This window comes from Chiloscyllium plagiosum, chromosome 41, assembly GCF_004010195.1.
Source record: "Chiloscyllium plagiosum isolate BGI_BamShark_2017 chromosome 41, ASM401019v2, whole genome shotgun sequence".
NCBI lineage: Eukaryota > Metazoa > Chordata > Chondrichthyes > Orectolobiformes > Hemiscylliidae > Chiloscyllium > Chiloscyllium plagiosum.
The window spans coordinates 19,434,206-19,446,364 of record NC_057750.1 but is presented as its reverse complement, the minus strand read 5'-3'; the positions used below and the strand labels follow the sequence as shown (position 1 = coordinate 19,446,364).

At 41.6% G+C, this 12,159-nt stretch overlaps 1 protein-coding gene across 1 annotated transcript in view; it reads right to left on the bottom strand.

Annotated features, from left to right (window-relative positions):
* LOC122542724 (tyrosine-protein kinase receptor UFO) overlaps window positions 1-12,159 on the bottom strand; it is a 176,253-nt gene that overhangs the window by 88,061 nt on the left and 76,033 nt on the right. The window contains exons 8-12 of the mRNA XM_043680699.1: window positions 9,665-9,804; window positions 7,913-8,057; window positions 7,052-7,081; window positions 4,562-4,691; window positions 1,526-1,617 (exon numbers count right to left, since the gene is read on the bottom strand). Coding sequence (XP_043536634.1) covers window positions 1,526-1,617; window positions 4,562-4,691; window positions 7,052-7,081; window positions 7,913-8,057; window positions 9,665-9,804 — 537 coding nt within the window. The remainder of the gene's footprint in view (window positions 1-1,525; window positions 1,618-4,561; window positions 4,692-7,051; window positions 7,082-7,912; window positions 8,058-9,664; window positions 9,805-12,159) is intronic.

Here is a 12,159-nt window from a genome sequence, read left to right as displayed (position 1 = left end):
TTTTAGAGAGCTTGTTTGCAATGAGACTGCTGGATGTGCACAAGACAGGGCAGGCCAGCACAGTCATAGATTACTAGTCCAATAAAATAATCCCTGTAAAATCAGCTGACTTCAGCTAGGCAGGTAATAAGGGTGACTATTTGCTTAAATCATGGTTCAGTGGATATTATCCCCAAGACTGTGGGCCCAAGCCCTACTCCAGGGTCATTGGAACAAAATCCAAGGCTAACTAATTTCCAGTTCAAATCAAAGGAAATCTGGAATTTTTCTTCTCTTAGTGGCGTGAAAAATTCATCCCTCATAATCTCAAATGTTACCAGTTTGGGCACAGAATGTGTGAGAGGTGAGGAATCCAGTGTCTTCAATTCTCTCATTTCCAGGCAGCAATTACAATCACATTTTACCATTAGCCAATGTCTGGCCACTCACAGCAAAGATTTCCAATTTCAGTATCAAATTAGTCATTACCAGAGTCTCAGGTTAGAAAAAGGAAAGAATGGGGCAAAGAAAGACTGCAGAATTATTCACCAATTGTTTGGTGCTTGAAATAGGTTTGTCAATTAATATTATCAAAAATATTTTGTTCCATGGTTCTGAGATGAACAATTGCAGGTCTCAACTGAAACCACTCAAAACCTTTTTTTTTAAATTCATTCATTCTCCAGGAATTAAAGCTTACTCTAATTCATTCATTGGACTTAGAGTTCGCTGGCTAGGGCAGCAATAATTTCCCATCCTAATTGCCTTTGAAAATGTGGTGGGGAGCTGCTTTATTGAATTGCTGTAGTCCATTTGGTGTAGGTACACCGACATTAATACGAAGGAGGGAGTTCTAAGAATTTTCCAAGCCTGAAGGTGAATATCTTGAAGGGAAACTTGCAGGAGGTGATATTCCCGTGTGTCTGCTGCTCTTGTCCTTCTAGATGGTAGTGATTGTGGATTTGGAAGATGCTGTCTGAGGAGCATTGGTGAAATAATGCAGAATATCTTGTAGGTGGTACACACTGCCAGGATGGAGTGTCAGAGGGAAGGAGTGAATGCTGAAGGTGGTGGACTGGATGCCAAGCAAGTGGACAGCTTTGTCATGGATGGTGTTGAGCTTCTTGAGTGTTGTTGGTGTTATACTCATCCAGGCAAACAGTGAGCCATCCAACAGTAATCCTGATTTGTGCCTGAAAGATGGTGATTTGACTTAGGGCAGTGATAGATATCCTTGTCATAGATTTCCTAGCCTCTAACGGGTTCTTGTAGCTACAGTATTTATGGATATGGTTGTTCTAGTTTAGTTTCTGATCAACCTAGGATGTTGTTAATGAGAGATTCAGTTACACATGTAAAGTACTTGTGCATCAATATTTGAAGAGCCTAATGTTAAGGCCTCAATGCCTATAACCCAAAACATCTAATTGTAGACATTTTGCAGACAGGTGTCAGCATGACTTAAAAATGGAGGTTAGTTGAAAGCTTTGGTTTTCCTTGAAACAAGCCAGTAAATGCTACTGTTAGATTAGCGCAGATTACTCACACGTGGCCTCATTAGTCCTTCTGCTGTATGACTTCTTCACTCGGTAACGCACCACCAACTCCCCTCTCTCGATCATGGGTTCAAAGGCTTCACTGTAGAATGCACACAAGAGTGAGGACTGCACTTTATAAGACCAAAGCATTCTGAGCCAGAGTTGCCAACATTATATCCTGGAATCTCCAGGAATTAAAGCTTACTCTCCTTTGATATATAAATAAATCAGAGGCATTAAAAAAAAAGTTTACTTTGTGCAACTTTGGAGTTGAGGAAAATGGTTGTTTCCCATTGATTAAAGAATCACCTAATCAGGTGATGATTTGCTGTCCGTAAGGCACATGGTTTAATAAACCTTTTTGCAAGGCGCTGTAAAAATTGAGTCAGACAACAAATTATACAGTAGGGGTCGAGCTGTTGGTGACATATGATGAAACCAACTTGAGCATATCCACCCAAGATTTGGCAGCTCCATTCCAAGAGCTATCTGCATAGAAGGGCCGAGGATGGACAGGCCTCTGCAAGTGAATGCTGTATTCTGAAAAGACTTTGGTATTGGACAGCTTTCCCTGCCTTGATTGATAAACAGGTTCATTGGAAGCAAAATAAAACTTGATGTAGAGATTTTCCAAAGTAACAATCAACACAATTCTGACAATTCTAGATGGCAAGTCCCTCACTGCAGTTTGGAAGATTTGAATAAACATTGCTGTGAAGGAGAAGGTGAAATGTTCATGAACTAATCCGGGATGGGGGGGGGATGGACAGTGGCATAATGGTGCTATGTGGAAAATAGAGATCAACTGTCAAAATCATTTGGAGAACTAATCATAAAAATTGGTTCTGAGTGCAATAATGAATGTTTCAGGCAGATACCCTCAGCATTCCCCTTTATTTTGACTCTATAGGTCTCTGAGAGCCAGTGAACAACACACAGAAAGGGATGGTGCAAAATGCTATGCCACTGTGTGACATTGTGAGAGTGCCTGTCTCCTACTTTGTGTGGTAGAGAGGGAATGTGTGTGACTCGAGTGTAAGTACGTGAATGTGAGTGAGGGGGGAGACTGTGTCTAAGCGTGAGTGTATGTGACAACGTGTGAGTGCCATGTGTGTGAGAGTGAGTATATATGAAATAAAAGGTTTTTTTTGTTGATTACTCTGGTTAATTTTGGCACATGCTGAGGTTGGGGATTACTGGGGAAACACAATGAATTTGTGTAATTATCATATCTGACTTTTGGGTGCTTATAAGAAATACAGACTGAAAACCAGACTCGTGTGAATTATTTATTAAGTATTCACAGGCCTCCAGTGAACGCTTGTCCTTCAGGTCATAGTTCCATATGGTGTGACACTATTTGACATCATTGATAATGTATCTTCATTATTACGGTAACAGTTATTAAACCTTCCCACCTCCCTCCCCCAAGTTTATCATTCTACCAATAAAGTATTCACATTTTTAATCCATTTTACTTTCCCACTTACCTCTCTGAAGTCTGTCTGGAGTGTTAGAATCAAAGATGTTGTGGTGGCTTGGCTGATCTGCCTAACCACACCTGCCAACTCTAATATAAGAATTAAGCCAAATTACCCAAGTCCTGTGGCTGGGTAAGATGATACATCACCAGCACCATGCCACACTTGATAGAAATGCATACAGTGGCTCAGTGGTTAGCACTGCTGCCTCACACCATCAGGGTCCCAAGTTTGATTCCAGCCTCGGGTGACTGTCTGCGTGGAGTTTGCACATTCTCCCCGTGTGTGCATGGGTTTCTTCCGGGTGCTCCGGTTTCCTCCCACAGTCCAAAGATGTGCAGGTCAGGTGGATTGGCCATGGTAAATTGCCCATCGTGTTAGGTACGTTAGTCTGAGGAAAATGGGTCTGGGTGGGTTACTCTTTGGCGGGTCGGTGTGGACTTGTTGAGCTGAAGGGACTGTTTCCATAATGTAGGGAATCTAATCTAATGTAATCTAATCAACCCTGGCAGAGTTAGCAAGCCCCATGTATGGAGATCAGAGCTATCAATGAATAGTTGCACTGTAATTCACAGAAAGCAATAATTCTTGAAATTAATTTTCTAAATTTTTAATAACCAATGTTGGGTTTCAGAAAGCAATGATGAATATTTGTGATGATAGGTGTAGCATTAAACTTATATCAGTCACTAATAACTTGTTATTCAGTGGGACTAAACTAATGAATAATCTCATGTAGAGTTTGTAGTTCACCTATAGATGCATTATCTCTTCATTTTACAGATAGGATATAGAGTATATTCTTCATTTTCCCTCGAGGTGAAACTGCCAGGTGGTACTGAGATATTGGAGGGATTATAGAATTGGGCAAAAGCCAAAGGTTGGATTAATTATTCATCAAGTCCTTTGGGTGCTGCCATCTGGTGAACTTCAGACAGCATAGACCATGCAAGTTTTTGCCCCAGGAGATCGGTCTAGAGGTCCTTTCTCATCCCTTTGGGAAGTCCCTGAGTACTAACAACTGCAAACACTTTCTCTTACCTCACACCACCGAATACAGGGTGGACATGTTCAAAAAGCACTTGAGGAAATGAACAATATCCAAGACAATTCAGGGCCTCAAAAATTTTGAATGGGTAAATGATGCTTACATTCACTATTTTGATTAATTCTGCAATATAAAAGTTTTGCACTTTTTAAGTTACGTTTTCAGTTTCTGTTCATTTGCTTTCTACTTCATGTTTTTCTATGCATCAGAGTAAAATGTGAAACTAGCTGTGCAGACTAGTCATGTTATATTTCCTTAATGTCAACTCGCACAGACACATTGAATACATTTATAAAAGTGACCAGTGTTTCCATATAAATGGAGCAGGTGGGCGTTAATTTTCTTGCTCGTCTGTTCCACGGATTTTGAATACTTAATGGCAGGTAATTTTCAAATTTCAAGGGTTTGTTCTTTGACTGTGAGTCCATCCCCACTACGCTCCACCACCGTGCCCAGCCTCATCCATTGGCTGTGAATGAAAAGCAAGTTCATGAAATGAAACAGTAAATTCTTACCCATATCGAACATCCTTCTTCCTCAGTCGGGCAACAAGCACAGCAAGGCAAATGGCAGAGGCCATGGCTACAGCGACTGCCATCACCACGTACCACCAGTGCCAAGAGAATGACCTCCTGCCTGCCTTCCCTGAAAGCACAAGAGTTAGAGAGCTAAGATAATTATCAGGAGCTTTGTCACCACAAACCTCTATCCACAATGTAAAATCTTCAGGAAAGAAGTAGCATCCCAAAAAAAGGTTAATTTGTAAATTGATAGCAACATCACACCTCAAGCCAGACAGCATTCATTGTTTCCAACAGGAATGAGAGAATGGAAATGTAACATTTCCCAAGAAAACATGCTAATGCTGTTGCATTCAGTAATTCCTCTGCATTGCCATCCCCAAATAATAATTATTCAGGAATGAATAGGAAGAGCATATTCAATCCTTTATACCTGCTTTGCCATTCATTTAGTTGATCCACAACTTCAGGGATATGAAATGTCTTCAAGGCAGAGATTGATAAATTCTTGATCTCGCAAGGAATTCAGGGATAAGGGCAGAATGTGGATAAGTGGAGTTGAAATGCCCATCAGCCATGATTAAATGGCAGAGTGGACTCGATGGGCTAAATGGCCTTACTTCTACTCTGTGTTATGGTTTATCACTCTCCTCCATCTTCTTTAAAATGCTCATTGCAAAACAAAAACTAAAAACCTTAGTTTAGATAAAGGTTCCAGATTTCCAATGCTCTATTTGTTGTTGAATGAGATTTTTCACTTGTTGTTGAATGAGTTCAGCTACAACAAAGAAACACCATCAAGGGAAGCAGCCCACTTGATCAGCACCCAATCCATCGTCTTATACATTTATTCCTTACATCATTTATCCACAGTAGCAGTAATGTGTACTATCTGTAAGATGCACTGCAGAAATTTACCAAGGCTCCACAGTCAGCACCTTCCAAACCCACAGTCATTGCTGTCTTGAAGGTCAAGGGCAAGAACATGAGAACTCCTGCAAGTTCCCCTCAATCCTGACTTGGAATTATCGCATTGTTCCTTCAGTGTCACTGGATCAAAAACCTGGCACTGTCTCCCTAACAGCATTATAAGTGCACTTAAACATGGACAGTACTAGTTCAAGAAAGTGGGTTCATCTTTAACTTCGCCAGAGCTATTAAAGATGGCAAGTTGATGCTGGCCCAGATATCAGTGCTCACATGCAGGAAAGAATGAATAAAGAAATTAGCTTGGTACAGATAGGCCAAAGTCGTTGGCGTATCAGTTTTCAAATTTAAAGCAGATTGGTCAATCCTAAATTTGGATCTTATAAACCTGCCCTGGCTTGATGGTTGATATTGTGCACCAAACTAGTATAGACAATAAGACATTGGAACAGAAATTAGGCCATTCGGCCCATTGAGACTGCTCCACCATTCAATCATGGCTGATAGGTTTTTCAACCCCATTTTCCCGCTTTCTATATATGGCTACAACAATGAGTGATAAGGAATTTTGGACATGTCCACCTTCGATCCCAGCCCCAACTTGTTTTAAAATCTTTGGCAAGTAGGGGTATTGAGAATCCCAGGGCATTCTGTAGATACATTAAAACAAGAGGATAACTGGGGAGAAGGTCGGACCACTCAGGACTACAGGAGGGAACTTGTGCTTGGAGACAGAGGATTTGGGTGAGATTCTAAATGAGTACTTTGCATCAGGAATCACCCAGGAGAAGGAAATAGAGGATAGTGAGATTTGTGTGGACCACGTAAATATGCTCGGGCATTTTAAATCAAGAAGAAAGTGGTGTTTTAGTCTCTTTAGGAGCACTAAGGTGGATAAGTCCCCAGGCCCGATGGTATCTACTGCAGGTTTTTGAGAGAGGCAAGAGAGGAGATTGCTGGGACCTTGATCAAGTTCTCTGTATCCTCACTAGCCACTGGAGAGGTCCAGGAGGAGTAGCAAGGAGCTAATGTTGTTCCTCTGTTCAAGAAGGGAAATAGGGATAATCCAGGAAACTATAGACTGGTGAGTCTCACATCAGTAGTTGGGAGGCCATTGGAGAGGATCTTTAGGGATAGGATTCATGCATGTTTGGAAAAGCACAGACTAATTAGGAACAGTCAGCATGGCTTTGTGCAGGGCAGGTCATGTCTTACGAACATGATTGAATTTTGTGAGGAGGTGACAAAGATGATCGATGAGGGGGAAAGCAGTAGATATTGAGTACATGGATTTTGCTAAGGTTTTTGACAAAGTCCCTCATGGTAGGCACTCATTCTGTTCTCATATTGTTCTGTCTCTCAAGAGAGAAATATTACATTCCAAAACAACATTTGTCTTGCTCAACAGGGAGTCAAAGTTTAAGCAGCAAAGCGGATTTGAGTTGACTTCAAGACTGACTAGCCTTTTTCTTTCAAATAGTTGCACACCAAAAGTACTTTAATGAGTTCTGGAACATTCTCCTTTCATATAAAACCTAACCAAAGGTCGTCTCTTACCTATTGGATATCTTATCTGCCTTGGAATACCTGTGTAGAGAATCGCAAATAATAAATTGTTTTGCCTCTCAGCAATGGTGAAGAACAGTTGAACATAACATTAATTACCCTTAAGTTGAATCATTGTAGTCAATAACAGAAGCCCATTCTGTCATAGCTCCTGGTTGAGATAAAACGTCTGCTCAAGTTAATTTAGCTAGTTGATCCTCATTATTTCTGAGCTCATTTTGAACATAGAAAATTGTGTCAATATCAAAACACATGAAGGGAGTGGAAGCTATTCAACGCTATTAAGCCTGTTTTGCTCTACCATTCGCGGTTGAACTGGATCTTAATTTCATTTGCCTAACTTGGTTCTGAACTCTTTAATATCATTGACTTACAAGGATTTGGTTTTGAAAGTTTTAAATGCACCCCTCCCCCCACGCCACTCCACCCCACAACAAAACTTGCTTCCAACAGAAACAGCTATATTTTTGCAGGAGAAAAAAAAAGGATGAAATTTCCATTATCTTTTGGGTTGGATTTTATGTCCCCCAAAACACATACCCACTACCAGTGGATGAGAAGGCAGGAACAACAGTTAAATCAAGCAGGTACATTTCCAGTCACCTACAATCAATCACCTCCCATCAAGGACCTGTTTGAAATTTAACAGGATTAGAGAAGTTGTCACATGGGCCTGCCATCTCTTGGTTCATTGAAATTATTCAATTCAAAAAAGGAAACAATGGACAGGATCATCATTCAATATCAACTCAAAGAGGAAGACATTCATCAGTTTCAATACACCTTTCCAGAAACACTCACAAGTTCCCAGGAACTGGTTGGAACATGAGCACAAAGTCTGGCCGATCTCACCTGGGCTAGGGAGGGTCACCAGGACAGGGTCACTCCACGGCCCATCTCCAGCTTTCGTGTAGGCTGCCACGCAGAGAGTCAGGTTGGTGACAGGCAGGACAACCTCCAGGATAATGTTCTCTCTCAGCCCATTGTCCATTATCACCTACAAAACAAAACATTGAAAACTTGCAGGCATTTCTCTGGTGACCGTAAACTTTCCTAGATGCTTATGTGCCAGCAGTGGATGGTTAGCTGAAACCTATTGCATAACTCCAACCCCATGGCCTAAAGTCTCATCTGGTCAGTATTATCTATTTTCCACACCTAAGTCTGTTCGAACAAGATCAACAAATAACATTTCCTGAGTGCAAGCTCCTAAATGGTTTGAATGTCTTTTAATTTTCTCATACTAAGAACTCCCTCCTCATTCACATCAATTTTCTTTACAGAATTGGAACCAACATTTCTTTCTCATTTTGTTTTTTTCTTATTTCTCTGCCATCCCTGCTGGTTGTATTATGCAGAGGATGTTGTATCTCCAATAAATTTCAGGCTTTCAACCCATGGTATCGCTGAGGAAGAGCTATACCAGCAGAGGGACCAACTTTTAGGAACCTTCATAACAGCCTCAGGTGGATGTTCACGGTCTGAGGATTTATCCTGAATAAAAACTCCTTGGTATCCTGGCAAGTGTTTATTTATCAACCAACATCACAAAACCAGGTGATCTCATGAACATTATATAGTCGTTGGGGAGAAGGTGACTTAGTGGCAATGTCACTGGACTATTAATCCAGAACCTGAGGTTAATATTCTGGGGACATGAGTTTGAATCCCACTCTGGCAACATGATAAAAGTTTGAGTCACTAAAAACCTAGAATTAAAGCCTGAGTTGATGGCGGCCATGTAACCACTATTGATTGTCATAAAAACCCCACTGGTTCACTAATGCCCCTACTGGTCTAGTCTACATGTGACTCCAGAGTCACTGCAATGCAGTTGATTCTCAACTGCCCTCTGGATTGACCAACATGACACTCAATTGAAGGGCAATTAGGGGTGGGCAATAAAAGTTGATTGAGCCAATGGCACTCACTTCCCATGAACAAATAAATAAAACTTGTTGTGTGACAATCGGGCTTCATGTTTCCCACATTACAGCAGTGACTAGATTTAAGAAAATTGACATTGAGTCATACAGATGTACATTTCGGAATCAGACCCTTCGGTCCAACTCGTCCATGCTGACCAGATATCCTAACCTCATCTAGTCCCATTTGCCAGCACTTGGCCCATATCTCTCTAAACCTTTCCTACTCATAAACCCATGCAGATGCCTTTTAAATGTTGCAATTGTATCAGCCTCCACCACTTCTTCTAGCAGAGTATAAAGCACACCAGGACATCCTGAGATGATGGAAAGTGCTTTATAAACTCAAGTGTTTCCTTCCTGATCCAGGAAATTAAGTAACCACAGCCTACAGGAGAAGGACAGCTTTGCAAATAGCTGAGAAGCTGATGGAAGACAAAATGGAAACAATTTGGCAACTGTTAATTGGATTTCAATGCTTAAAGACTACCTGGGATGGCAAACCAGGAATTATTGAGGTTTGTAGCATCAGGGAAGAGTAGAGTAAGATTTTAGTTGTTTAGACTGATCAGGAATGAAATGAAGCAGGCTATGTGGGATAGTCCATCCAGTAAGAGTTGGAATAAGCCAAAGCTTCGCATGCATATTAACAAAATTACAAAATCTGAAAGCCATTCACCTCAGCATCGTCTTGGTCCTGGTATGCCACTTTGTATCCTTGCAAGACCCCATTAAGGCCTGTGGATGGTTTCTCCCATTTGAAGAGCAGAACACTGCCATTGTACAGGAAGGTTATGTTGCCTGGGGCTGTGTCTGGCTCTTAAAGAGGAAAACGAAAAGAACCATTAGATGGGTGTGATTCCTCACTGTTACAGAAAAGACAGACAATCACAGCGTACAACAAACGGCTTGTGCAAAACCAGTCTGAGCATCAAAACAAAGGATTTGCAAGAAATTACAAAGCAGGGGCATACCACTCCTCCTCTGAGTCAGGGATGTGTTGTTTTCTGGTCAGCAGGATATCTATGAGTCGCACATCTGCCTCCAGGTGTGCCCCTGTGTGTTACTGCAATAACTCAACACAGCCTCTGGAGGCTCCATTGGTCAGGTAATCGAAAACATGGTGGCATAGTGTGAGGATTAGGGAACTGTCATTTTGGACTGAGATGAGGAGAGATTACTTCACTCAAAGAGTTGAGGACCTTTGGCATTCTCCATTGTTGAATATATTTAAGGCTGGAGTAGACATTTCTCAGGAAATCAAAGGATATCATGAACAGACAGGGTAGTTGAGCCCAAGATCAGCCTGAATTGAAATAAAGGTGGAACAATGACCGAAATGTGGCTGACTCTTCCTGCCATCTGAAATAGTGTGGCAAGCCACCCAATTCCACTAAACCTCCATGTCAAAGCAAAGGAATAAAACTGGATGAACCATCAGCATCAAACAAGGCACTAGAAATGTTGACAGCAATCCCAGCTTTGTCGGCCCTGCAAAATCTGCTTACTAGTATTCAGGGGTATGTTCTCAAACTGAGAGAGGTGTCTCACAGACTAGTCAACAGCTTGATGTTGTTTCTGAGGTATGATTACACAGGTATGACTATGTCCCAAACCCAACCATTTCTGTACCTGGGTATGTCCCAACCTGTTATGGAAAGGAACACCTGAGCAATTTTCCACATTGTCAAGTTCATGTTGGTATTGTTTTGTGCTGCAACAGCTTGGCTGCTTCAATCCTCAGTACTATTGCTGAAATGTTGTCAGGGCCCTTAGCCTTTGCATTATGCAATACCTTCAACTATTTCTTGATATTATATGGAGCAAATCAAATTGAAGACTGATAACTGTGATATAAGGCAGAGGTCAAGATGGACAATTCACCAGCTCTACTGCCTGAAGATCCTGCAATGTTCCAATGTTGTCTTTTTTGCACTGATGCTCTCAGCCTGTACATTGTCCAGGTTGGGGATATTTCTGAAGTCTCCTCCTCCAGTGCTTTATTTTTTCAGTCCACTGCTGATATGGCAGGTCTGCAGAGCTTAGATCTGATCCATCAGCTGTGAAATTGCTTTTTCTTGGTCTATCACATACTGATTCCACAGTTTGGCATCTGCACCTCATTTTCAGGTGTATCTCTTGCTGTTCCTGGCATGCCCTCCTGCACTCTTCATTGAACCAGGGTTGATCCCCTGGCTTGTTGATAATGGTAGACTGCTGGGCCATGAGGCTGCAGATTGTGTTGAGTATAATTCTGCTGCTGTGATGACCCACAGTGCCTCATGGATGCCCAGTTTGAGCTGTTAGATCTGGTGCTGCAAAACAGCATTTCATCCTAAGTTTTTATATTTTTATCAATTATACAATCCCTACAGAGTGGATGCAGGCCATTTGGCCCATCAAGTCAACACTGACCCTTCAAAAAGCATCCACCCAGATCCACCCTATAATCCTGCATTTCCCATAGCAAATCCACCTAGCCTGCATATCCCTGGACACTATGGGCAATTTAGCACGGCCAATTCACCTAACTTGCACATCTTTGGACTGAGAGGGGAAGCTGGAGCACCCGGAAGAAACCCACACAGATACAGGGAGAACGTGTAAACTGCTCACAGGCAGTTGCTTGAGGGTGGAATCAAACTCAGGTTTCTGGTGCTGTGAGGCAGCAGAACTAACCACTGAGCAACCGTGCCGAGACGAGATGATGCTGCTATGCGAGCTCTCCATATGATCCCATTATTCCACTCGTTCTCCGTAGCCATATAAAATGTTCAGGAATCTGTCCAAATCCAAGCCTTCGTCTGCTGGCACCAACGATGAGTGCCGACTGCATGTGCTCATCTGAATTTTTTTGCGCATGTGCAATGACCCTATTTTTAGAAATTAAAAATAATTTCCACCTTAACCTTTGCATCTATTCATCTATATATATAGCTTCCTTTCTATTATTACATTTGTCTTGTGTTAATCACTCTTCATTGAAAGACATTACATTTGTTTTGTTCCTCCTAGGTATCATAACACTGTGGTAAAAAGATCCTTGTTTCCTGTTGGATGTTTTAACTCTTTGTCCTCTGGTTACTGCCAATGAAATTCTCTGTTCCCACTCTCTCAAAATGCATTGTAATTCTCTACTTTAATCACCCCTTTGCCTATTTGAAAGAGAACAAC